The sequence below is a fragment of the Ostrea edulis genome, chromosome 9 (assembly GCF_947568905.1).
Source record: "Ostrea edulis chromosome 9, xbOstEdul1.1, whole genome shotgun sequence".
Classification (NCBI taxonomy): domain Eukaryota; kingdom Metazoa; phylum Mollusca; class Bivalvia; order Ostreida; family Ostreidae; genus Ostrea; species Ostrea edulis.
Genome location: NC_079172.1, coordinates 7,545,268 through 7,573,264, shown reverse-complemented (window position 1 = coordinate 7,573,264; position 27,997 = coordinate 7,545,268). Strand labels below are relative to the sequence as shown.

General features: G+C 32.0%; 2 protein-coding genes across 3 annotated transcripts; both read left to right on the top strand.

The window, feature by feature from the left end:
* The first annotated feature begins 1 nt into the window (after position 1).
* On the top strand, positions 2-11,150 carry LOC130050016 (syntaxin-18-like). The gene is made up of 6 exons (XM_056148416.1): positions 2-240; positions 2,727-2,794; positions 3,567-3,676; positions 4,570-4,647; positions 10,706-10,772; positions 11,009-11,150. The coding sequence occupies exons 1-6, from the start codon at positions 85-87 to the stop codon at positions 11,046-11,048; spliced, it is 519 nt and encodes a 172-aa protein (XP_056004391.1). The 5' UTR covers positions 2-84; the 3' UTR covers positions 11,049-11,150.
* Positions 11,020-27,924, top strand: LOC130046436 (uncharacterized). Of its 2 annotated transcripts, XM_056148414.1 has the most exons (11): positions 18,525-19,748; positions 20,445-21,152; positions 21,193-24,384; positions 24,616-24,700; positions 24,788-24,887; positions 25,225-25,253; positions 25,396-25,451; positions 26,099-26,207; positions 26,631-26,692; positions 27,384-27,461; positions 27,597-27,924. In XM_056148414.1, the coding sequence occupies exons 3-11, from the start codon at positions 24,203-24,205 to the stop codon at positions 27,745-27,747; spliced, it is 852 nt and encodes a 283-aa protein (XP_056004389.1). In that variant the 5' UTR covers positions 18,525-19,748; positions 20,445-21,152; positions 21,193-24,202; the 3' UTR covers positions 27,748-27,924. The 2 variants fall into 2 exon arrangements, with proteins under 2 accessions (XP_056004390.1, XP_056004389.1); XM_056148415.1 differs by lacking the exons at positions 18,525-19,748; positions 20,445-21,152 and adding an exon at positions 11,020-11,115 and having other exon boundaries at positions 24,340-24,384.
* Positions 27,925-27,997: the final 73 nt, after the last annotated feature.

The window sequence follows — 27,997 nt, the reverse complement described above, 5'->3', positions numbered from 1 at the left end:
TTTTCCAACTATCACTTTCGATTTCTTCATCATTCGGAACAGTTCTAATTCTTGTGTTAGGATTGTGTACACGTTGTTGGGAATATGGCTGATGTAACGAATGTTTTTAAAGCCACAGTAAAGGCTTTGCGATCGAGAAAGAAATTTACTGGAGATGTTCAACATAAATCTCAAACATTTACTAATATTTTACCATCATCAAAGCACAAGGGAGATTTTGAAAGGAAAAGCAAAGAAGTAGTAAGTTCTGACATGACATACACTGTACCTGCATGTACATATGATATGTACGAACTAATCTCACAGAGATTGATAATAATATATGTATGATACACACAGTGCCGACTTTAAATAAAATTTACTTACTTACTTACATATCTGTTAAATGACTACCATCATTTGTTGACACATGTAGTATGAAGAATTAAGGATGTTGGAGAAAAAGAGACAGGAGAGTGGTTTTTACAAATGGCAGCTGTGAAGTTTGGTGGGGTGTATAGATCTTATGTACATCCCCTCCCCCTTCTACCTATATGAATATAGAAGAAAAAAATTATCCAAAATGTGTGATGTCCCCGTCGATCACCATAAGTTATTCTGAATGGTCAGTTTCTACTTTTTGTAAGCTCTTGAGATGATTAAAGCAATACAAGCTGTAACTGACGGTATTTTTTCAACTATCCAATTATGTACTAAATAATACCTATCGGTATAACTAATATAATCCCCAAGATTTGAATTCAACAAAATAAACAAGGGAATATTGTTAGAGAGCACACCTACAATGAGCGTTTTGTATCGACCGCCATTGTGTCGTATACACGGACATGGGAACGAGGATTGCCGAATATAATCGGGTCGCTGAGGTCGAGGTTATATACAAAGACGGAAGCTGACGTGAGTAATTACATGTGTCGTTTGTTTTAAAATATTACGTTTCATGAATGACAAGAAATGTAAGAAAATAATGACAACGCAAATGTGCTATTCAAATAAAATTTTCATAGTGAATTTTCTATAAAACTGGCACGTTAAATTGTTTACAAATCTGACACGTGCTCAGTGCCTCTCTTTCGCTTTTTTCCGAACTGGTGACCTTCGAGGTCAATGCACATCGGAGATTACGGGCAGGAATTACCGACAGGATGACAATGATTCATGAATCTATATTTTCTGCTGATTTGATGGGTTTGTTGCTTCAGATTCACTCTGATTCTATAAAGTTATATGTATTCAATCACAAATATATTAAATATTTGTTCTTTCATTTTTCAATTTATTTGCCGTCAGTTACAGCTTGTATTGCTTTAATACAGGCTGTCCAGCGGCCCTAAAATTCCTAAAAATTCCTAATTTTTTTCAGTTTTGCTAAAATTCCTAAAAAAAAATGTAAAATTCAAGGGGAAATCCTAAAAAAAGCCCTTATTTTTCATGTCAATTCCTACTTTTTTATCAGTCTTGAAAAATCAAAATGCATTCATACAAAATGTGTGTTATTAACGTAGATTGCAGTTCTTATTCAGATAATGCTGATGCAGTGAAAGGCAGTTGACCTGTGGATCCATGTGTCAAGCTTGTTTATTGGTTGTGACTTTGTGATAAAGAGTTGAGATTTTAGGTTATAGCCAATAATAGCTGAGACCATGGAAAACTGGAATACGCCCTTCCTGTACTTACATCTTATTTGTGTGTCATGTGAGTTTCTTTATTGTCAAATTTGACAAGGTAAGTCCTTTTAAATAATTAAAACTTCCGCAATTTGGTTAAAAATTCCTAATTTTAGCCCTAATTTTTTAAAATTTTACCCCTAAAATTTGCCCTTATTTTTTGTCCAAGGGTGCTGGACAGCCTGTTAATAGTATCTCACAAGTGGTCATCTCAAAGGCTTACAAAAAGTAGAAACTGACTATTCAGAATGATTTGTGGAAGTGATCAGCAGGGAAATCAGATATTTTGGATAAATTATTGGTTCTATGTTTATTTTTTATTCATTTGATGGAATGGGGGGGTGGGGGTATAAATATGTACATTAAATCTATGTACACACCATCCACCCTTCAGGTGCCTGTGGTTTTTACAGGCATTCAGAAACTATACAGGGTTTGTGAGGAGGGACTTGTCACATTTTATTCTCTATTGAGATCTTCATTTTTGATTGAGAGATAATGAACCGTCAAAATTCCCAATAGCAATTATTCACATACTAGCATGTTTTTTATATGGACAGAATCATATACCATAACACTACAAGGAAAGGCACTCAACCAACACCCACTTCTTGATTCTGCACATATATTTCACCCTTTGACTTTTAACAATTTCAGACAATTTTTCAATTGTAAATGGGATGAAAGGCAGATCAAACTCAACTTTTATTCCAGTTGTACAGAGTAATTTATGGATTATATCTAGACAATGGTACCCTTTTACTTGCTACAAGATGGGTGAATTTGTGTTTAAAAAAGAAGTAATATCAAACATTGTTGGATAACATGGAAGATTCTGAAATCAAGCTTGAGTATCTAATGATGCAGTATATAATCTCGGTTGAGATATGACTCAGCTGGATATTTGGACTGAATCCTCGGTGAAGGCGTCAGTCCAAATATTCAGCCGAAATTACAGTATTTAGTGTTGTCCAAATTTGATGAAGGATTTATAACATGCATGTCATTGATTGATATCAACACCTGATTATGTAATTTAAATGATTTTATCTCCTTTAGGTCAGTAGTATTTCAAAGTTGAAAGATTTCTTGATGGAACACAGGAAAGCTTATGTCAGCACTGGCAGGTAATGTTTAATAACTAGGTTAATTTATGTCAGCACTGGCAGGTAATGTTTAATAACTAGGTTAATTCATGCTAGGTACTAAGTCATGTAGTACCGGTATGTTGGCAGCAGTAAATATATATTTATGTAACTAAAAAGATGAATCATAAGTATGATATGCATGCATATGAATGTTTAAAAATAATTTGAATGCAATAAATTTGATGAATATTCATTATATCACCTGAGCCTAATGTTAAAATTGAATGAGCTTTTCTGATTAAAAGTTTGTTAATCTAGACTAATGTCTGTCGATTTAAAATTTCTTCAATCGGATAATGAAAATTAAATCTTTCAATTGGATTCTCTTTTGATGTTTTTGAATCCTCTCTCATAACCACTGAATCAATTTCATCCAAACTTGGCACATGACATCCTTAGGTACAAGGGATTTGTATTCATTCAAATGAAGGGTTTTTGCTTTGCAAAAAATCATACACATTCTGTGAAAGTGTCCATATGTTATAAATCTATGCAAAAAATGGGGGGGTGGAGCTTGGCTTTGGGTTTAATACAATATCCACTGTTTAATATGTATTTATATATACATGTAAATGTATTTTCAATTAGTGTGTGTACAAGGTCTATCAAACTTACACCCGTTAGAGCCACAATGTAAGAGCCACAATGTAAGAGCCACAGTGTAAGAGCTGTGCATTTGAGCATTGAGGCCTATTGTCATGCAAAAAACAGAATTGTAGTTTTTGTTTTACACATGTCCAAATAATTGTAGCCACCTTAGTGCAGAAACATCCAGCATGACGGATACAGAACGAGACCAGATTGATGAAGAGGCTGAGAAAGTGATACACATGTGCCAGGAATCAGTAGCTCTCATCAAGAGTAAGTCGTAGCTTTGTCTCGGACTAGATTGACGCCCAGTCATGGAATAAAATGTGTCATGTGATTGCCATCTAAATGTCTTATGTAACGATTAGAAAAATTTAGATGGCAACATGACATCTGAACCATCTTTTTAATTTTTTGATGTTTACTTTATTATTGCCTAAAAATAGGTTATGATTTAGATGGTTTAAAACATTTAAAACAAAATCGATGAACTTGTTGAACGTAGCATTTACCATCACTTGTTAACTGTTAAAACTTTAAATGAAACTAAATTTGTCAATTTTGTTAATCATTATATGAATTTCATAAAATTGTAAACTATGTATCTTCTGATCGTGGACAAAAGAAAACACTTGTTTTAGGTTTGTTTCTGACAGTCTACAGAAAAATGTCGGGTTCCTTAAGTCCATAAAAAGCTCAGCTTCGCGTCACCTTCTATGGACTTAAAAACCTGACAATTTTCTGTAGACAGTCTGTAGCAAACCTAATACATGTAAGTAAAATTAATCTAAAAGGGATTTGACTCTCTGTTTTAATATGAAGAGTTGTTTCCCTTCTCATGTATTAGTGATCACATGTACTCCACTTCAAAGTGTGGATTATTTCCCCTGACTGTAGCTGGAATGACTGTGGTCATGTTATTACTTTTAAATGCTACTTTTAACGAATTTTGTTCCACACTACTAACTTTAGTAAGTTTATAACAAGAACAGGTTTATTTTTACAAAATACACATTCAGTTGCATACACAGAGAAATGTGAATGCCCCATTTGAATTTTGATTCACTATGTATATATAGAATAAATAGTTTTAATGTCTAATTTGTATTATTTTGATCAGTTTCAGGACTATTTGTTGGTGATGAAATGTTTTTTATCTTTAACAGACTTAAATGCCAGAGTTCAACCTCAGGTTAAGGAGCACCGGTCATCAGTCATCAGACTTGTAGAAGATTACCTTAAAGGTATTCCTATATGTGTACTTGGGGTCTTACTAAACAGAGTACTCTAGAGTACGTTAGAGTACTATAGAGTACGCTAGTAAAATTTCATAATTTAATGCAATTTAATTGTTTATTTGTATGTATACCACTTAAATGAACATGATTATAAAATAATATTGCAAAATTTATCAAAAGTATTTGCTTTTTAGCGATATTTTGACCAGAAAACAAATGTTACATTAAAGTTATTGACGATTTATGGCATCACGATCCCGATTATTACTATTTTGTTTGGAGAAAGAATTAAGTGATGTGACATATTGCATCAGTAATTAATTTTACGTATGATTGATAGTTATTTAGAATTGAATAATTGTTGACCTTTACTGTGGATTTACAGTAAGTGTGAACGAGACATATCGGCAAGTACATGACGTGCTTCAGATAGTTCATTTGGAAAGTCCCCGAGTGATTTTAAAGAGCGCTTTTGATAGGTCGGTTAAATTATAGGTAGGCGGTCCCAAGTATTTGGCATTATATTATCTCGTGCTTAACAAGTGTAAGTTTCACTATTTGATTTCAGTGTAAATTGCACTGTACGTAGCGTGAGATTCAATATCGGTTTTGATTTGACAACGGAGATTTGAGATTACGTTAATAAAATGTCTTGTAAAGTTTATCTTATATATACTAGATATCTGCATGTATAAGAGTGATGGGATATCTTATAAAGAAAAAAAATATAAGATGTCTTACAAAAGATACAAGATATCTCGTAAACTTTAGAAGATATAACTTTTATCAGATACCTTATAAATTTTATCTTTTAAACAGGAATAACCGTGTTATACTTATAATCCATCGCAGTATCAATAGGTATGGGAGGGGGAATACAGGGTGAAAAAGGCGAGCCCCGATATGTAAAGAAAAGGCAGGATAGCAATATCCCAGAATTCAAACAGTGCTGAATATTGAAAAGAAAAGAAAAAGACTGGATCGAAAATGCTGCGGGAAAAGGCAGGATCCGCAGTTGCCTCTATATCCCAATAAAAATTGAAAGGTTACTCCCTTAAATTCCTGTAGATACTTGTCAGTTTTAAGTGATCAGAAATTTCAGTACATGTTTCTATAGGCGATTTTGTCCGTTTAAGAACAATGCTTTTGTTTTGTTGTCTCTTTCACATTCGCAGTTTCCATATCGTTATTTTAAAATAAATCTCTCGGAGGATATTTTCGAAATCTTACAAAGCATTGGAAAAGATCATGTCGGAAAAATTTCTAAATTCAAATAGTTAGGGGGAAGAGGGGGTAAAAACTCGTAAGTTTCTGTCATCCGACATCGATTACACGTTAGTGGGAAAAAAAGACAACTGACTTTAAAACCACATAATAATACATTTTAATAAACGTTTAATAGTTTCAATGTACACTTTCATTTGTTTTACTTGTTAATCGATTAGTTTCAACATACTTCATATTTAGTTTTGTATTGGGGGGGGGGGGGGTGTCTTGGTGAGAACTATGCGAACTCAGTTTTCTCTAACATTGAACATTTGATCTCGCCCCTAAAATAATTTGTCAGATTAAGTAATAAGATCAATAGATATTCTACTTCGAGAAAACATCTATTTTCAACACATGGCATGCTTTGATGTCTTTTACTGTTATATATACCCACATTTTCGTAAGAAATTCGGAAGTAACCATCGCTAGATACTGTTAATTGAATGAACAACGGCAAGTTCTGTGAATTCTAGCAAAAACTAAATTCCCCAAACCACCCCTCTCCTGTACATGTAACACATTATTAAAGAAATTCAGCATTTCGTTAGCATTCTATAACGTCATAATAAACCACAGCAAAGGTCGATTGTTAATGTTGCGATACTGGCGTACCTTTGAACCTATATCACTGGTCCACCCCTAACTGTATGTCCATAGGAGTTTGAAATTTTATCAATAAAGTTAATAAAATGTACTTGATTGACCAAGCCTTGAGCTATGGTCAATCAAGTACATTTTATTAACTTTATTGATAAAATTTCAAGTTCCTATGATATGTCCATGATTGCGATTACCCGTTGTACGAACGCGACACTCGCTTCGTCAATATATATATATATATATATATATAAAAGTCTCTTTTTTGGAAGTAAAATACAGAAAAAACTCTAAACACTTTGTTGAAATATTTCGACCGTGTTACCGGTCTTCTTCACGAAAACACGACTGAAGAAGACCGGTAACCCGGTCGAAATATTTCAATAAAGCGTTAAGAGTCTCTCTCTCTCTCTCTCTCTCTCTCTCTATATATATATATATATATATATATATATATATATAACTGACTCGGCCTAAATTGCAATAAAATCAGTAGCAAAGAAATTTTCAACACTTCGTTCGTGTTCAGACCACAGGGGCTCGTCACGAATTGACCCTCTCTATTCTATATTTACATTTATTTGTAAATATAGAATAGACGATGTCAAATTTTAAAAAGACAAGTATTTCGTGACGAGTCCCTGTGTTCAGACGAAATATGCTTCTCTTGGATTTTCTTTGCAGTTTCTTGAAAGTCATTTCCCTAAAAATTTCTCGCAGTTCTACAAATTAAAGACACCTTTGGTACATTGTCAGGGGTACAAATATTTCTTCTTAATAAATTTTGTCTGATTTCTCTATTAATATACACTTGATTTCTTTTTAATTTCATACTCGATTATCAAAAGTACATCCGGTGTGAGCATTGCCGGTGTGAGCTTCGTTGGCGACATTTTCAGTGCAAGAGTTCCCATGGTTGACAATTTTATAACGTGGCCTTTGCGACGCCTAATTTCTTACTGATTTTACCATAAAATAAACTCTCGGCATGTAATTTTAAAATCAACGTCATTGTTTTAGTTGGTATTGGTTTTCCCTTTTCGCAGTCTCTTCCATCGTGCTAAAAGATTATGTAATGACACGCCAGTGTAAAGACACGTGTGACCAACTAAAATTATTTTTATTCCCGCCCCTTTAAATATTGGTCCAATCGCAGTGATTGTTCTATCCTTGATGCGTCAACATTGACAGATTTGTTTTGAAACCAATTATCCGAGACCTCGAATGAACTTGAGAAGCTGAGTCGTTCACACTTACTGTAAATTCACAGTAAAAACACATCCAGTGTTGATTTAAAACCACAGTGACAATCACCAAAGAAATCATCTTCATAGATGTAATCATTTCATTTTTATGTTAATCTAAATACCACTGAATGATTTATTTTCATGGAATTCACTGTTCAGTTGACTAAAAAAGACTTTTAATACTTTAAAAGTAAGATTAAGGCATAATCTTTGGAAATTTAGTGTAATGCACTGGTACTTTATATACATGTGTAGTTAAATTTGATTGGGATCAATATGTAAACTGTAATTCAAAATATTTTCTAAATATAATGAAAACAAACACAATATATTCCATATATATATTCATAAGGTTAAAATAAAGTAAGAACACCTACAAACAGCAGTTAAATTGCATTAAATTATGAAATTTTACCAGCGTACTCTAAAGTACTCTAGCATACTCTGTTTAGTAGGACCGTGTGTACTTGTGTGTGTAGATTAGAAACAATTTAGTGTATGTACTTGTGTGCGTGTAGATCAGGAACAATTTAGTGTATGTACTTGTGTGTGTACATCAGGGACAATTTAGTGTATATACTTGTGTGTGTAGATCAGGAACAATTTAGTGTATGTACTTGTGTGTGTAGATTAGAAACAATTTAGTGTATGTACTTGTGTGTGTAGATCAGGAACAATTTAGTGTATGTACTTGTGTGTGTAGATCAGGAACAATTTAGTGTATGTACTTGTGTGCGTGTAGATCAGGAACAATTTAGTGTATGTACTTGTGTGTGTAGATCAGGGACAATTTAGTGTATGTACTTGTGTGTGTAGATCAGGGACAATTTAGTGTATGTACTTGTGTGTGTAGATTAGAAACAATTTAGTGTATGTACTTGTGTGTGTAGATCTTGGACAATTTAGTGTATGTACTTGTGTGTGTAGATCAGGAACAATTTAGTGTATGTACTTGTATGTGTGTAGATCAGAAACAATTTAGTGTATGCACTTGTGTGTGTAGATCAGAAACAATTTAGTGTATGTACTTGTATGTGTGTAGATCAGAAACAATTTAGTGTATGTACTTGTGTGTGTAGATCAGAAACAATTCAGTGTATTAAATTGTGTGTGTAGATCAGGAAAAATTTAGTGTATGTACTTGTGTGTGTAGATCAGAAACAGTTTAGTGTATGTACTTGTGTGTGTGTAGATCAGGAACAATTTAGTATATGTACTTGTGTATGTGTAGACCAGAAGCAGTTTAGTGTATGTACTTGTGTGTGTAGATTAGAAACAATTTAGTGTATTAGTGTATTAAATTGTGTGTCTAGATCAGGAAAAAATTAGTGTATGTACTTGTGTGTGTAGATCAGAAACAGTTTAGTGTATGTACTTGTGTGTGTAGATCAGGAACAATTTAGTGTATGTACTTGTGTGTGTAGATCAGGAACAATTTAGTGTATGTACTTGTGTGTGGAGATCAGGAACAATTTAGTGTATGTACTTGTGTGTGTAGATCAGGGACAATTTAGTGTATGTGCTTGTATGTGTAGATCAGAAACAATTTAGTGTATGTACTTGTGTGTGTAGATCAGAAACAATTTAGTGTATGTACTTGTGTGTGTAGATCTTGGACAATTTAGTGTATGTACTTGTGTGTGTAGATCAGGAACAATTTAGTGTATGTACTTGTGTGTGTAGATTAGAAACAATTTAATGTATGTACTTGTGTGCGTGTAGATCAGGAACAATTTAGTGTATGTACTTGTGAGTGTAGATCAGGGACAATTTAGTGTATGTACTTGTGTGTGTAGATCAGGAACAATTTAGTGTATGTACTTGTGTGTGTAGATCAGAAACAATTTAGTGTATGTACTTGTGTGTGTGTAGATCAGGAACAATTTAGTGTATGTACTTGTGTGTGTAGATCAGGAACAATTTAGTGTATGTACTTGTGTGCGTGTAGATCAGGAACAATTTAGTGTATGTAGTTGTGTGTGTAGATCAGGGACAATTTAGTGTATGTACTTGTGTGTGTAGATCAGGAACAATTTAGTGTATGTACTTGTGTGTGTAGATCAGAAACAATTTAGTGTAATCGTGTGTTAGCACACTTGCAATTTCACAAAATCCACAAGAATATGAAGTCTGCTGAAATAGGTATACATGTACATGCTTGTATATACACTCGAAACAGCTATACTATTCAGCTTTGTGGGGGGAGATAAGTATTTTCTATAATATTTTACTCCAATAGACAATTGAAGTATTTTTAGTAATGAAGATTGGTATGATTGGTAATATAAAAAAAAAGCAAACACCATTTTGATCTTGTCATAAATACTTTTGTGAAACACACCCTAGGAAGTCAACTTCTTTTGGAAACTTTCACACTCCGATAATTTCTCTTACTTGATTAATTTCACTCTTAGACTGTTATAATCACCAATTAACCCTAAAGGGTTTGAAAATCAACTAATGAGATTATTAACTGAAACATCAGAGGGTAAAAAGGTAGCTTTCATTCATTGAAAGGATTGAATCATAAATTGTACTGTGATGTGTGCTGATAAATACATGTAGTGTTTGTGCTTTGTTTTGCTTTGGGGTTTTGTTTTGTTGTTGATGGGGTTTTTTTTTTAGGGGGGGGGGGGGTCTAAAATATGAATATTGAAATTGAAATCATAATACTGTTAGGGCTTTAATTTTACAGGGTTATAATTTCATGATATTTGATTTTCATCATTTTTAGATATTTCATGATGGTTTAAATTACCTCCTGTATCTCGTATAAAATTACCTTTAGATAGAGTTATACCTCAAATACTTTGTTACTTCACAATGGTTTTACTTTTGTGATCTATACTATAATCACATTGCAAAAATAAAACCCATGCAAATATTTCCGCTTTTTAAAGTACATGTATACTCGTACATTATGTTTAATATATGTATTTTGTTTATTTCAGTGGTTTGTAAAATCTATAGTGAACAGAGAGCAGTAAGGGTGAAAAGAGTGGTGGATAGAAAAAGATTGTAAGTCATTGCAGTCTGCAGTACCAGTGTTCATGTAACATTCTTCTTCTTGTACCATTATGTCTTTAAATATCTAATAACTATAAAATAATTGTATTTATATTGCATGTAAATGTTCTGAACTATCAAAATTACAATTTTATGTGATTTGAAAGTTGAAAAAAAAATGTTACAAAATTGCAATGTGACTTTCCTTGATATGAGAAGTAATATGTCCTTGACCCTTGTTTTTGAAGGTCAAAGCTAGAACCTGACAAGTTAGTGAAAGAGAAATGACAGAAAAAGCAGCCCTCTCCCACAGAAAACACTAATAATTCCAGTGAGGAGGATCAATCAAATCAAGGTAGTTCTAACTAGTCACTATTTTATACATGTAAATCTAGGTAGTTCTAACTTGTCACTATTTTATACATGTAAATCTAGGTAGTTCTAACTAGTCACTGATTTATACATGTAAATCTAGGTAGTTCTAACTAGTCACTATTTTATACATGTAAATCTAGGTAGTTCTAACTAGTCACTATTTTATACAGTCATGTAAATCTAGGTAGTTCTAACAAGTCACTATTTTATACAGTCATGTAAATCTAGGTAGTTCTAACTAGTCACTGTTTTATACAGTCATGTAAATCTAGGTAGTTCTAACTAGTCACTATTTTATACATGTAAATCTAGGTAGTTCTAACTAGTCACTATTTTATACATGTAAATCTAGGTAGTTCTAACTAGTCACTGTTTTATACATGTAAATCTAGGTAGTTCTAACTAGTCACTGTTTTATACATGTAAATCTACATTGTAGGTAGTTCTAACTAGTCACTGTTTTATACATGTAAATCTAGGTAGTTCTAACTAGTCACTGTTTTATACAGTCATGTAAATCTAGGTAGTTCTAACTAGTCACTATTTTATACATGTAAATCTAGGAAGTTCTAACTAGTCACTGTGTTATACATGTAAATGTAGGTAGTTCTAACTAGTCACTATTTTATACATGTAAATCTAGGAAGTTCTAACAAGTCACTGTTTTATACATGTAAATCTAGGAAGTTCTAACTAGTCACTGTGTTATACATGTAAATCTAGGTAGTTCTAACTAGTCACTGTTTTATACATGTAAATCTACATTGTAGGTAGTTCTAACTAGTCACTGTTTTATACATGTAAATCTAGGAAGTTCTAACTAGTCACTGTTTTATACAGTCATGAAAATCTAGGTAGTTCTAACTAGTCACTGTTTTATACCTGTAAATCTAGGTAGTTCTAACTAGTCACTGTTTTATACATGTAAATCTAGGAAGTTCTAACTAGTCACTGTTTTATACATGTAAATCTAGGTAGTTCTAACTAGTCACTGTGTTATACATGTAAATCTAGGTAGTTCTAACTAGTCACTGTTTTATACATGTAAATCTAGGTAGTTCTAACTAGTCACTGTTTTATACATGTAAATCTAGGGAGTTCTAACTAGTCACTGTTTTATACATGTAAATCTAGGTAGTTCTAACTAGTCACTGTTTTATACATGTAAATCTAGGTAGTTCTAACAAGTCACTGTTTTATACATGTAAATCTAGGTAGTTCTAACTAGTCACTGTTTTATACAGTCATGTAAATCTAGGTAGTTCTATCAATTCACTGTTTTATACAGTCATGTAAATCTAGGTAGTTCTAACTAGTCACTGTTTTATACATGTAAATCTAGGTAGTTCTAACTAGTCACTGTTTTATACATGTAAATCTAGGTAGTTCAAACTAGTCACTGTTTTATACATGTAAATCTAGGGAGTTCTAACTAGTCACTGTTTTATACATGTAAATCTAGGAAGTTCTAACTAGTCACTGTTTTATACATGTAAATCTAGGTAGTTCTAACTAGTCACTGTTTTATACATGTAAATCTAGGTAGTTCTAACTAGTCACTGTATTATACATGTAAATCTAGGTAATTCTAACTAGTCACTGTTTTATACAGTCATGTAAATCTAGGTAGTTCTAACTAGTCACTATTTTATACATGTAAATCTATGTAGTTCTAACAAGTCACTGTTTTATACATGTAAATCTAGGTAGTTCTAACTAGTCACTGTTTTATACATGTAAATCTAGGTAGTTCTAACTAGTCACTGTTTTATACATGTAAATCTAGGTAGTTCTAACTAGTCACTATTTTATACATGTAAATCTATGTAGTTCTAACAAGTCACTGTTTTATACATGTAAATCTAGGTAGTTCTAACTAGTCACTGTTTTATACATGTAAATCTAGGTAGTTCTAACTAGTCACTGTTTTATACATGTAAATCTAGGTAGTTCTAACTAGTCACTATTTTAAACAGTCATGTAAATCTAGGTAGTTCTAACAAGTCACTGTTTTATACAGTCATGTAAATCTAGGTAGTTCTAACTAGTCACTATTTTATACAGTCATGTAAATCTAGGTAGTTCTAACAAGTCACTGTTTTATACAGTCATGTAAATCTAGGTAGTTCTAACTAGTCACTGTTTTATACCTGTAAATCTAGGTAGTTCTAACTAGTCACTGTTTTATACATGTAAATCTAGGTAGTTCTAACTAGTCACTGTTTTATACATGTAAATCTAGGTAGTTCTAACTAGTCACTGTTTTATACATGTAAATCTAGGTAGTTCTAACTAGTCACTGTTTTATACAGTCATGTAAATCTAGGTAGTTCTAACTAGTCACTGTTTTATACATGTAAATCTAGGAAGTTCTAACTAGTCACTGTTTTATACATGTAAATCTAGGTAGTTCTAACTAGTCACTGTTTTATACATGTAAATCTAGGTAGTTCTAACAAGTCACTGTTTTATACATGTAAATCTAGGTAGTTCTAACTAGTCACTGTTTTATACCTGTAAATCTAGGTAGTTCTAACTAGTCACTGTTTTATAAATGTAAATCTAGGTAGTCCTAACTAGTCACTGTTTTATACATGTAAATCTAGGTAGTTCTAACTAGTCACTGTTTTATAAATGTAAATCTAGGTAGTTCTAACTAGTCACTGTTTTATAAATGTAAATCTAGGTAGTCCTAACTAGTCACTGTTTTATACATGTAAATCTAGGAAGTTCTAACTAGTCACTGTTTTATACATGTAAATCTAGGTAGTTCTAACTAGTCACTGTTTTATACATGTAAATCTAGGTAGTTCTAACAAGTCACTGTTTTATACATGTAAATCTAGGTAGTTCTAACTAGTCACTGTTTTATACATGTAAATCTAGGTAGTTCTAACTAGTCACTGTTTTATACATGTAAATCTAGGTAGTCCTAACTAGTCACTGTTTTATACATGTAAATCTAGGTAGTTCTAACTAGTCACTGTTTTATACATGTAAATCTAGGTAGTTCTAACTAGTCACTGTTTTATACATGTAAATCTAGGTAGTTCTAACTAGTCACTGTTTTATACATGTAAATCTAGGTAGTTCTAACTAGTCACTGTTTTATACAGTCATGTAAATCTAGGTAGTTCTAACTAGTCACTATTTTTTACATGTAAATCTAGGTAGTTCTAACTACTCACTGTTTTATACCTGTAAATCTAGGTAGTTCTAACTAGTCACTGTTTTATACATGTAAATCTAGGAAGTTCTAACTAGTCACTGTTTTATACATGTAAATCTAGGTAGTTCTAACTAGTCACTATTTTATACATGTAAATCTAGGTAGTTCTAACTAGTCACTGTTTTATACATGTAAATCTAGGAAGTTCTAACTAGTCACTGTTTTATACTTGTAAATCTAGGTAGTTCTAACTAGTCACTGTTTTATACATGTAAATCTAGGTAGTTCTAACTAGTCACTGTTTTATACATGTAAATCTAGGGAGTTCTAACTAGTCACTGTGTTATACATGTAAATCTAGGTAGTTCTAACTAGTCACTGTTTTATACATGTAAATCTACATTGTAAGTAGTTCTAACTAGTCACTGTTTTATACATGTAAATCTAGGTAGTTCTAACTAGTCACTGTTTTATACATGTAAATCTAGGTAGTTCTAACAAGTCACTGTTTTATACATGTAAATCTAGGTAGTTCTAACTAGTCACTGTTTTATACATGTAAATCTAGGTAGTTCTAACTAGTCACTGTTTTATAAATGTAAATCTAGGTAGTCCTAACTAGTCACTGTTTTATACATGTAAATCTAGGTAGTTCTAACTAGTCACTGTTTTATACATGTAAATCTAGGTAGTTCTAACTAGTCACTGTTTTATACATGTAAATCTAGGTAGTTCTAACTAGTCACTGTTTTATACATGTAAATCTAGGTAGTTCTAACAAGTCACTGTTTTATACATGTAAATCTAGGTAATTCTAACTAGTCACTGTTTTATACATGTAAATCTAGGTAGTCCTAACTAGTCACTGTTTTATACATGTAAATCTAGGTAGTTCTAACTAGTCACTGTTTTATACATGTAAATCTAGGTAGTTCTAACTAGTCACTGTTTTATACATGTAAATCTAGGTAGTTCTAACTAGTCACTGTTTTATACATGTAAATCTAGGTAGTTCTAACTAGTCACTGTTTTATACAGTCATGTAAATCTAGGTAGTTCTAACTAGTCACTATTTTATACATGTAAATCTAGGTAGTTCTAACTAGTCACTGTTTTATACCTGTAAATCTAGGTAGTTCTAACTAGTCACTGTTTTATACATGTAAATCTAGGAAGTTCTAACTAGTCACTGTTTTATACAGTCATGTAAATCTAGGTAGTTCTAACAAGTCACTGTTTAATACATGTAAATCTAGGTAGTTCTAACTAGTCACTGTTTTATACCTGTAAATCTAGGTAGTTCTAACTAGTCACTGTTTTATACATGTAAATCTAGGTAGTTCTAACTAGTCACTATTTTATACATGTAAATCTAGGTAGTTCTAACTAGTCACTGTTTTATACAGTCATGTAAATCTAGGTAGTTCTAACTAGTCACTATTTTATACATGTAAATCTAGGTAGTCCTAACTAGTCACTGTTTTATACATGTAAATCTAGGTAGTTCTAACTAGTCACTGTTTTATACAGTCATGTAAATCTAGGTAGTTCTAACTAGTCACTATTTTATACATGTAAATCTAGGTAGTTCTAACTAGTCACTGTTTTATACATGTAAATCTAGGTAGTTCTAACTAGTCACTGTTTTATACATGTAAATCTAGGTAGTTCTAACTAGTCACTGTTTTATACATGTAAATCTAGGTAGTTCTAACAAGTCACTGTTTTATACATGTAAATCTAGGTAGTTCTAACTAGTCACTGTTTTATACATGTAAATCTAGGTAATTCTAACTAGTCACTGTTTTATACATGTAAATCTAGGTAGTCCTAACTAGTCACTGTTTTATACATGTAAATCTAGGAAGTTCTAACTAGTCACTGTTTTATACATGTAAATCTAGGTAGTTCTAACTAGTCACTGTTTTATACATGTAAATCTAGGTAGTTCTAACTAGTCACTGTTTTATACATGTAAATCTAGGTAGTTCTAACTAGTCACTGTTTTATACATGTAAATCTAGGAAGTTCTAAATAGTCACTGTTTTATACAGTCATGTAAATCTAGGTAGTTCTAACTAGTCACTGTTTTATACATGTAAATCTAGGTAGTTCTAACTAGTCACTGTTTTATACATGTAAATCTAGGTAGTTCTAACTAGTCACTGTTTTATACAGTCATGTAAATCTAGGTAGTTCTAACTAGTCACTATTTTATACATGTAAATCTAGGTAGTTCTAACTAGTCACTGTTTTATACATGTAAATCTAGGTAGTTCTAACTAGTCACTATTTTATACATGTAAATCTAGGTAGTTCTAACTAGTCACTGTTTTATACATGTAAATCTAGGTAGTTCTAACTAGTCACTGTTTTATACATGTAAATCTAGGGAGTTCTAACTAGTCACTGTTTTATACATGTAAATCTAGGTAGTTCTAACTAGTCACTGTTTTATACATGTAAATCTAGGTAGTTCTAACTAGTCACTGTTTTATACATGTAAATCTAGGTAGTTCTAACTAGTCACTGTTTTATACAGTCATGTAAATCTAGGGAGTTCTAACTAGTCACTGTTTTATACATGTAAATCTAGGTAGTCCTCACTAGTCACTATTTTATACATGTAAATCTAGGTAGTTCTAACTAGTCACTGTTTTATACCTGTAAATCTAGGTAGTTCTAACTAGTCACTGTTTTATACATGTAAATCTAGGTAGTTCTAACAAGTCACTGTTTTATACATGTAAATCTAGGTAGTTCTAACTAGTCACTGTTTTATACATGTAAATCTAGGTAGTTCTAACTAGTCACTATTTTATACATGTAAATCTAGGGAGTTCTAACTAGTCACTGTTTTATACATGTAAATCTAGGTAGTCCTAACTAGTCACTATTTTATACATGTAAATCTAGGTAGTTCTAACTAGTCACTGTTTTATACCTGTAAATCTAGGTAGTTCTAACTAGTCACTGTTTTATACATGTAAATCTAGGTAGTTCTAACTAGTCACTGTTTTATACATGTAAATCTAGGTAGTTCTAACAAGTCACTGTTTTATACAGTCATGAAAATCTAGGTAGTTCTAACTAGTCACTGTTTTATACATGTAAATCTAGGTAGTTCTAACTAGTCACTGTTTTATACATGTAAATCTAGGTAGTTCTAACTAGTCACTGTTTTATACATGTAAATCTAGGTAGTTCTAAATAGTCACTATTTTATACATGTAAATCTAGGTAGTTCTAACTAGTCACTGTTTTATACAGTCATGTAAATCTAGGTAGTTCTAACTAGTCACTATTTTATACATGTAAATCTAGGTAGTTCTAACTAGTCACTGTTTTATACATGTAAATCTAGGAAGTTCTAACTAGTCACTGTTTTATACAGTCATGTAAATCTAGGTAGTTCTAACTAGTCACTGTTTTATACATGTAAATCTAGGTAGTTCTAACTAGTCACTGTTTTATACAGTCATGTAAATCTAGGTAGTTCTAACTAGTGACTATTTTATACATGTAAATCTAGGTAGTTCTAACAAGTCACTGTTTTATACATGTAAATCTAGGTAGTTCTAACTAGTCACTATTTTATACAGTCATGTAAATCTAGGTAGTTCTATCAAGTCACTGTTTAATACAGTCATGTAAATCTAGGTAGTTCTAACTAGTCACTGTTTTATACATGTAAATCTAGGTAGTTCTAACTAGTCACTGTTTTATACATGTAAATCTAGGTAGTTCTAACTAGTCACTGTTTTATACATGTAAATCTAGGAAGTTCTAACTAGTCACTGTTTTATACATGTAAATCTAGGTAGTTCTAACTAGTCACTGTATTATACATGTAAATCTAGGTAGTTCTAACTAGTCACTGTTTTATACATGTAAATCTAGGTAGTTCTAACTAGTCACTGTTTTATACATGTAAATCTAGGTAGTTCTAACTAGTCACTGTTTTATACATGTAAATCTAGGTAGTTCTAACTAGTCACTGTTTTATACATGTAAATCTAGGTAGTTCTAACAAGTCACTGTTTTATACAGTCATGAAAATCTAGGTAGTTCTAACTAGTCATTGTTTTATACATGTAAATCTAGGTAGTTCTAACTAGTCACTGTTTTATACATGTAAATCTAGGTAGTTCTAACTAGTCACTGTTTTATACATGTAAATCTAGGTAGTTCTAACTAGTCACTGTTTTATACAGTCATGTAAATCTAGGTAGTTCTAACTAGTCACTATTTTATACATGTAAATCTAGGTAGTTCTAACTAGTCACTGTTTTATACATGTAAATCTAGGTAGTTCTAACTAGTCACTGTTTTATACCTGTAAATCTAGGTAGTTCTAACTAGTCACTGTTTTATACATGTAAATCTAGGTAGTTCTAACTAGTCACTATTTTATACAGTCATGTAAATCTAGGTAGTTCTAACTAGTCACTGTTTTATACATGTAAATGTAGGTAGTTCTAACTAGTCACTGTTTTATACATGTAAATCTAGGAAGTTCTAACTAGTCACTGTTTTATACATGTAAATCTAGGTAGTTCTAACTAGTCACTGTTTTATACATGTAAATCTAGGTAGTTCTAACTAGTCACTGTTTTATACATGTAAATCTAGGTTGTTCTAACTAGTCACTGTTTTATACAGTCATGTAAATCTAGGGAGTTCTAACTAGTCACTGTTTTATACATGTAAATCTAGGTAGTCCTCACTAGTCACTATTTTATACATGTAAATCTAGGTAGTTCTAACTAGTCACTGTTTTATACCTGTAAATCTAGGTAGTTCTAACTAGTCACTGTTTTATACATGTAAATCTAGGTAGTTCTAACAAGTCACTGTTTTATACATGTAAATCTAGGTAGTTCTAACTAGTCACTGTTTTATACATGTAAATCTAGGTAGTTCTAACTAGTCACTATTTTATACATGTAAATTTAGGGAGTTCTAACTAGTCACTGTTTTATACATGTAAATCTAGGTAGTCCTAACTAGTCACTATTTTATACATGTAAATCTAGGTAGTTCTAACTAGTCACTGTTTTATACCTGTAAATCTAGGTAGTTCTAACTAGTCACTGTTTTATACATGTAAATCTAGGTAGTTCTAACTAGTCACTGTTTTATACATGTAAATCTAGGTAGTTCTAACTAGTCACTGTTTTATACATGTAAATCTAGGTAGTTCTAACAAGTCACTGTTTTATACAGTCATGAAAATCTAGGTAGTTCTAACTAGTCACTGTTTTATACATGTAAATCTAGGTAGTTCTAACTAGTCACTGTTTTATACATGTAAATCTAGGTAGTTCTAACTAGTCACTGTTTTATACATGTAAATCTAGGTAGTTCTAACTAGTCACTATTTTATACATGTAAATCTAGGTAGTTCTAACTAGTCACTGTTTTATACAGTCATGTAAATCTAGGTAGTTCTAACTAGTCACTATTTTATACATGTAAATCTAGGTAGTTCTAACTAGTCACTGTTTTATACATGTAAATCTAGGAAGTTCTAACTAGTCACTGTTTTATACAGTCATGTAAATCTAGGTAGTTCTAACTAGTCACTGTTTTATACATGTAAATCTAGGTAGTTCTAACTAGTCACTGTTTTATACAGTCATGTAAATCTAGGTAGTTCTAACTAGTGACTATTTTATACATGTAAATCTAGGTAGTTCTAACAAGTCACTGTTTTATACATGTAAATCTAGGTAGTTCTAACTAGTCACTATTTTATACAGTCATGTAAATCTAGGTAGTTCTATCAAGTCACTGTTTTATACAGTCATGTAAATCTAGGTAGTTCTAACTAGTCACTGTTTTATACATGTAAATCTAGGTAGTTCTAACTAGTCACTGTTTTATACATGTAAATCTAGGTAGTTCTAACTAGTCACTGTTTTATACATGTAAATCTAGGAAGTTCTAACTAGTCACTGTATTATACATGTAAATCTAGGTAGTTCTAACTAGTCACTGTTTTATACATGTAAATCTAGGTAGTTCTAACTACTCACTGTTTTATACATGTAAATCTAGGTAGTTCTAACTAGTCACTGTTTTATACATGTAAATCTAGGTAGTTCTAACTAGTCGCTGTTTTATACATGTAAATCTAGGTAGTTCTAACAAGTCACTGTTTTATATAGTCATGAAAATCTAGGTAGTTCTAACTAGTCACTGTTTTATACATGTAAATCTAGGTAGTTCTAACTAGTCACTGTTTTATACATGTAAATCTAGGTAGTTCTAACTAGTCACTGTTTTATACATGTAAATCTAGGTAGTTCTAACTAGTCACTGTTTTATACAGTCATGTAAATCTAGGTAGTTCTAACTAGTCACTATTTTATACATGTAAATCTAGGTAGTTCTAACTAGTCACTGTTTTATACATGTAAATCTAGGTAGTTCTAACTAGTCACTGTTTTATACATGTAAATCTAGGTAGTTCTAACTAGTCACTGTTTTATACATGTAAATCTAGGTAGTTCTAACTAGTCACTATTTTATACAGTCATGTAAATCTAGGTAGTTCTAACAAGTCACTGTTTTATACAGTCATGTAAATCTAGGTAGTTCTAACTAGTCACTGTTTTATACATGTAAATCTAGGTAGTTCTAACTAGTCACTGTTTTATACAGTCATGTAAATCTAGGTAGTTCTAACTAGTCACTATTTTATACAGTCATGTAAATCTAGGTAGTTCTAAGAAGTCACTGTTTTATACAGTCATGTAAATCTAGGTAGTTCTAACTAGTCACTGTTTTATACATGTAAATCTAGGTAGTTCTAACTAGTCACTGTTTTATACATGTAAATCTAGGTAGTTCTAACTAATCACTGTTTTATACATGTAAATCTAGGTAGTTCTAACAAGTCAGTGTTTTATACAGTCATGTAAATCTAGGTATTTCAGAAAAAGAAAAGAACTTTTTTGTATAGTGATTTAAGGGGAAGGTAGCCAAATTAAGATACATTTAGCATGATGTTTAGTTTAGAATTTGTTGTTAGCTCACTTGAGCCATAAACTCAGGTGAGCTTTTCTGATTAACTGGTGTTCATTGTCTGTCTGTCCATTTGCCTGTCTGTCCCTGTCTGTCTGTAAATGTTACACAATTTTTACCTCAGAACCATTGAGCTAAGTTCAAAGTTGCCATAAGTCATCCTTGGCTAAAGGAAATGCAAAATTGTTCAAGTGAAGGGTCACACCCATGTCAAAGTGGAGATCATTCATAAATAGTGAAACTATGGTAGCATTTTTCTCTTAAGAACCACTGTAGCAATTAAAATCAAAGTACTGAAGGTACTGAAACGAGGTGACGTTTGGCAGTGAATGGCATTGATTCTAATGCAAGATCGAATTAAATGAAGGATATAATATGTTGGATGGTATTATTTGTAATCCAGAAGCATATGTTATACCTTCAATTTGAGGTAATGAAATGTGTTAACTGTTGAAACATTCTAAAACTGAGTAGCAAGCATAATTAACCTATATGTGAGGAAGAGGCCCATAGGCCACAATGCACATCTGACCTACCAAGGATGTGCTTAGTAGGAAGATTTTTAAAAATGTGGTCCCATCCAACCCCTTGGAGTCGTAACTAAGACAAACTTGAATCTAGACTAACTAAGGATGCTTCCATATATCAATATTTTTAATGATGCCTTTGCTGTTCTTGAGAAGATTTTTTTTTTAAAATCCTATATATTTCATTGTAAAGTATTGATCCCCAATTGTTGGCATACCCTACCCCTGGGGGTTATTACTTGAACATACTTGAATCAACACTATGAAACGAAGGTTTCACATAAGTTACAGTGTTTTTTACTCTGTGGTTGTTGTTGAGATTTGTAAAAAAAAAAAATGTGACAAAATTTTCACTAATTCTTGGGTATTTCCGCTTAAAAGAGTTCATATGAACAAAATTGATTGTATTTCCCGTGCATAAACTGGTAAAGCAGACACATGAAGCAACTGGTTTTGAATCCAAACATTTTTGGGCAAGTCCTCTGGGTTAAGATGTTCATGTGGACAGGCCTGTCTTGCATGCTTGTATAAAACATCACCTTTTTCGAGAACAAAATGAATATCATTCGCATCCCAATCTCCAAACAATTTTTGGTTAACTGCATTAAATGCAATGCACACAAGTGAATTTGCTACACATTGTTTACCTCTGCTATATTCGGAGAAAGTTTCTGACCCTTGATGAAAGTTGGCAGACACGCATTTCAAAATTATGGGATCTTTTCTTACATTGTGACTTTTTCTTTTTTTGACAGATTTGGGCTCTCCCTTTGATGACTATCAAAATCATGATTTTTTTCTTTTTTTGCTACCCTTCATATCTGATGACGACAACAACTGTCAACTCTTGAAATAACTCATTCAATTCTTGAGTCAAAGTTAAACCAGTCCAAGAAAATTTCCACTCTTGAAATATCAACTCTTGAAAACAAGTGTCAACTCTTGAGATAATTCATTCAACTCTTGAGATAAATCATATTTCGTGACAAAGAAATGTAAACTTGATTTCCAATATATTACTTCCAATGGAGTTCTTTTCTTGAATAACAAATATATTCACAAAAACATGTTCATTTAAATTTCTTAATCAATGTTTACAGCTATCTGACTTGACCATGAAAGAGCGCGGGAAATGGCGCTCGGCCCATTCGATCGAAGATTACATGTTTACACCCAGATTTAGTATTAAAATCTCAAAAAATGCGTCCAAAAGAAATATTTTGGTAAAATTGTACGAAATTAACACATTGGGTTTCAGATAATTATCTTGAGTTAATGCGTTGGCAAGAATATATCAGTTCTCTCAGGCAAGACGTTTTCTCCTTGTTGATAAATAGGATAGCGTGGCGCGTATGGATACAGAGAAATAGTGCAGAGTTTAATATTAAAATTCTAATTACACACAATTTCTGCTTGATAAATACAACAGATCACATACAAGGAAGACTTCTTCAATCTGACATAAAACAGAATTTATATATAACAGTTTAATAAAAATGGAACATAGTATCAATGTGAACTATTTTTTGATAGGCGATAAATCGGCTAATTAACATAATTTTCAGACATAAGAGGAGACAGCTGTTTACCCAGAATTCCTAGAGAATAATAGACCATGTTTTCCCTGTCTATATGTGAAAATGCGAATGAATACAGAAGCAATGCAAATCGTTTCCTACAGTCCAATTCTGTTTTTCTAAGATCGTGGAATAAAATGTTGGCAAACGACAAATAATTTTGATCTTGTTTACAAACCTAAACACTAATTCGCGATTCCTTTTGATGTGTGGACTTTGTTTCATATCGAAGGGATAAAAATTGCGATTTCATAAATTCTTATTTAACTCGCTTATCGTAGAGGGTAAACATATGGATCCTATATCAATCTCAAAGTGAATTGTGACAGCTTTTACGTTGCATTAGCATATGTGACAACAAATTTCTTATATTAAAAATCAAAGTGATTTCGCAAATGGTAGTGATTAAAACAGGGCGCCATTGAAGCTGGGGTCTGACATACGAGGCTGACTTACGTCACCTCGAAAAAATGAAGACAAAACTTATGTGAAAGCTTCCTTAATGAGTACTAGATCAAAAATTGGTTCAAATTAAGGTATGGAGGGGGCACATTTTGGTGACACAGGTGAGCTTTGTGGCCCATGGGCCTCTTCGAAATTTATTAATAAGGATTTTGCATGATGTTTTCAAAATATTACTGCTTTAATTTTTTAATCATTATTAGTTTAGTATTGTACAAGCAGTTATGCAATATAGATCTCCATAAATAAAGTCTTAACTTTTTAAGAATTGAATTAAATTTGTTGAATAAGTTTTATTGAATTATGTACTATAGATTGCTATCCAACCTTATTCAGATTTCATGTGGATGCCTTTTTAGCTTTATTGAAATGTACAAAAATATATTGCATTCAAGAGTCTCGCTCAAACTCTTAAAACTTGAGGTATTGATATATTTCAGATATGGTCATACAAATATAGAAGAAACTATCAAGGATAAAGATGTGTAAGTACATACTGAAACATTTTGAAAATTATTGTCATTATTATTTTTACTCATCTCTTTCCCTTAAAAACATTAACATTAAAACAAATAGTACATTAATTAAGTTCTCTGAAGGGTCTTTCTGAATGAGTCAGTTTTCTGGTAAATTGCTACAAAATGTAACAAAAAATATGGACCTTGATGACCCTAAGAAAATGTAGGTGTAAAGAATATATATTTACTACTTTGTAGAGAGTTGGAGGGCATCAGAAAATCTAGTGTGTGTTCTGTTTCAAGAAAACCAATGCGAAAAATACACTGCACAAAATATAAGCAGGTAGTCCTGGTAACATTAGTAATTACAGTCAATTTAATTCATGAATATGTTTTCCTGCTCATACATTTCACATATATCTATTTATAGAGCATAAGTACTATGAAAAATGACAATATTGAACCTTCAGAAGAGATCAACTGGGTTAGCAAATGCACAGGAGCAAATGATGATGCAACTTGTTCTTCTGGTAGGTTAGATTATAGAAACACCAGCTAGCTAACTTGTCTCATAGTGTCAAATTTTAAAAAAAAATCCTGTTTAGTACATAGTAGTATTCTTCTAAAAAAACTTCTCGGCATAATAAGTAACACTATTTTAATGTTGGACTTTTTTCTCATAAGAAATTACATAGGAACTGTTTGTGCGAGAGAGAAATAGTATTTAACACAGTTAACGAATATACAGTCTTGAATTCACAACATCCTGGGGGCGCCAAAAAGAATTCACAACACTGTTTATTAGGGGTATAACAATAATATGACCTATAACGAGTGATATTTGATGTCATGCCTTTACATTTTCAGAAATTAATACAGATTTCATCTCAAGAAATGTAAGCCTGTTTAAAATGTCTTCGCAAAGAAACTGCATAATGTTCATTATATTGGTATAATCTATTAAGTACATTGTACATAAATCTTTAAATATTACATTCTGATATTATAATACACATAATCACATACATGTATATGCAGGTAAACAGCATTGTGAAAACTGTTAGAGACATTATGAACTGCAGCTTAACCAAATGGTAAGTTTTCAATTATTCTTAACGTAGCACCTGATGAGCCATCAAAATCATGAAAAATTAGGATGGTTAAATGTATTTGAATTATAATTACATAGTATAAGTGTATTTTATCGTACAAAACTTTTTATGGTATGAACCCCGAATATCTACGAGATCTTGTCGTTCAAACTCGTGATTCCTATTCCCTGCGTTCCGAATTAAATTATAATTTTTGTTTACCAGAACATCAAACATCTTATTCGAAAATGCTTTTCACTACTCAGGCGTACTTGTATGGAATTAGCTACCATTAAACATGAAATTATCACCAATCTATACCTGTTTATAGAAGAAATGTTGAAAAATTCATAATTAGCTGTTGTTAATTTTAAATACACATTCTTGTATGCATATTGTGTATGTATGTGAATACATATGTATCTCCCCCCCTCCTCCTTGCGCCTTCTTCCCTCTTGTACTACATGCACTTCTTCTATACCATGAATATTGACCTCCGTGCATGGAGCTTGTTGTAAAATTTGAATTTCTATACAAAATACAAAATCTGTCTATTGAATATGATAAAGATCACTAAAACTCCTCCTTGTCCGAATCGATGATGCAAATCATAGCAGATTACTTTGTAAATCGTTTGTCCTTATTTTCAGTGATGAGGTTGAACATAAGCGGCATCATCAATTCATGAACAACCCTGAAAAGGTTTACAGGGACAATTTTGTAAAATATTGTTTTGGAGCCAATTATATTCAACCCGAGGTAAGAAGTGCATCAGTGTTCTTAAAGATGGTTTCTTTTCAACTTTAGCCAGCATGTTTTTACTTCAGAAGCATGACATTATTAGGGCCAGCCTATAGACATAGATGGGAGCCCTATAGTGATCAGTCTGTGCACCCATCCATGCATTGAAAATTTTCAGATTTCATCTGACAATTCCGACAACTGGGTTTCAGATCAAGTTTGAGAGTTTGGGCTTTGTTGAACTATTTTTGAAAGAGTTATTGACCTTGAATTCAAAATACACAAACCTTAATAACTTAATTCACATTTCAAAAGTCCGCCAAAGTCTTCTGTGAAATGAACATATTTGGAAATGTATGTCCCATTCATCTTTTAGCAAGAAAAGGTTGTGACATTAACATATTAAATGTGTAATTAATTTTATTTCTTTCAATTGTGTAGGAATTAGAATACCTTCAACATTTTCTTTATGAAATGATGTGCACCAGCAAATTTTTACCAGGGTATGTTGATCTCTATTTTAGGGGGGGGGGGGGGGGGGGAGGAGATATACTTAATATGATAACACATTTAAAATGATTATTTCTCAGAAACTTACAGATACATCAGTCTTGAATAACTTGTATGTAGTTATCATGTGTAACAGTTAATTTGTATGATTAAGATATCTAATATGCATTAGAGTAGGTTAAATTTTTGCAGATTTTAGTTCACCTTAGGCAAAGGCTCTGATTAAAATTTTCCCATATGTGTGTGTGTTAGCTATTTTCCTCTTTGACTTCTTATCTCAAGGACCACTTGCTCAATTTCAACAAAACTTGGCATATGGTATAATTAGATGAATTGAGTTCAAGTATGATAAAGTGAGGAGTGAGATACTCAAGAAAAGGAAAAAATAGAATGGATTATTTAAAAATAATCATCATAACAACAGCAGGGCCCTGTTAGTATGGATTCATGTTTAGTTAAGTCATGATACTTTGCGACAAGAATGGAATCAAAATATGAAGCCCAGATTTTTTCATGAGAATAGACAAAAGAAAAATCTTTGAAACATGATATTGTGAAGAACAGTAGGACTGGGGTTATTCAAGTGAGCATTGTGGGCCATGGACCAATTGTTTTATATCATTATCACCAACATTAAATTGATTTTGCTACCTTCATTTAAAGAAAAGTACTTTTTCATTTCAGATCTATTTTCTCCCGTTACTCCACATTTGTTGACTGCAAAAATGAACAACTCGAGCAAATCTTTATTGTTTATCCTTTGTAAGTTTGCAAGTATCCCTTCTGATATATTATGCATTAGAGGTCATGTTCGGTTTGTTTTTTTCTTCAATATTTCCGCACAGTGGGCATAGGTTAATGATTTTAAAACATTTCTTGTTTCTGAATTATTTACAGAATGGGACATCAGTACTTAAAATTTGTTGTTCTGAAAGAGGCCATGATACACTTAGTTTGCATAAGCACTGGACTCCCTTATGAAGAGGAAAATGAAAGATGCATTAAAACAGAAATGTCTGTAGCTGAATTTAGATGTGGCGCTAACTGAAATTCAAGGAAGTTATGGATAATTTTTTCGATTTTGAGGGGATGTTATTTTCCAGAGAATATCTTAAAAACAGTCTACAGATTTGATTCAAACTTTGTATATATAGTATGTGTATAACTAAGTTGTGCACCTGTAATTTTTATTGAGATAATTTAACATTAAAGGAAGTTATAGATATTTATGCCCCCGAGATCGAAGATCGGGGGGGCATATTGTTTTTGTCCGGTCTGTCATTCTGTAATTCTGTCTG

Excerpts from the sequence above, each read along its gene's own strand:
- LOC130050016 (XM_056148416.1), top strand. The coding sequence starts at position 85 with ATGGCTGATGTAACGAATGTTTTTAAAGCCACAGTAAAGGCTTTGCGA. Across the intron at positions 241-2,726 it reads AAAGGAAAAGCAAAGAAGTA|GTCAGTAGTATTTCAAAGTT; the intron begins GTAAGTTCTGAC and ends TATCTCCTTTAG. Across the intron at positions 2,795-3,566 it reads GCTTATGTCAGCACTGGCAG|CCACCTTAGTGCAGAAACAT; the intron begins GTAATGTTTAAT and ends AAATAATTGTAG.
- LOC130046436 (XM_056148414.1), top strand. The coding sequence starts at position 24,203 with ATGTACTATAGATTGCTATCCAACCTTATTCAGATTTCATGTGGATGC. Across the intron at positions 26,693-27,383 it reads ACCAGCAAATTTTTACCAGG|ATCTATTTTCTCCCGTTACT; the intron begins GTATGTTGATCT and ends TTTTCATTTCAG. Across the intron at positions 27,462-27,596 it reads ATCTTTATTGTTTATCCTTT|AATGGGACATCAGTACTTAA; the intron begins GTAAGTTTGCAA and ends AATTATTTACAG.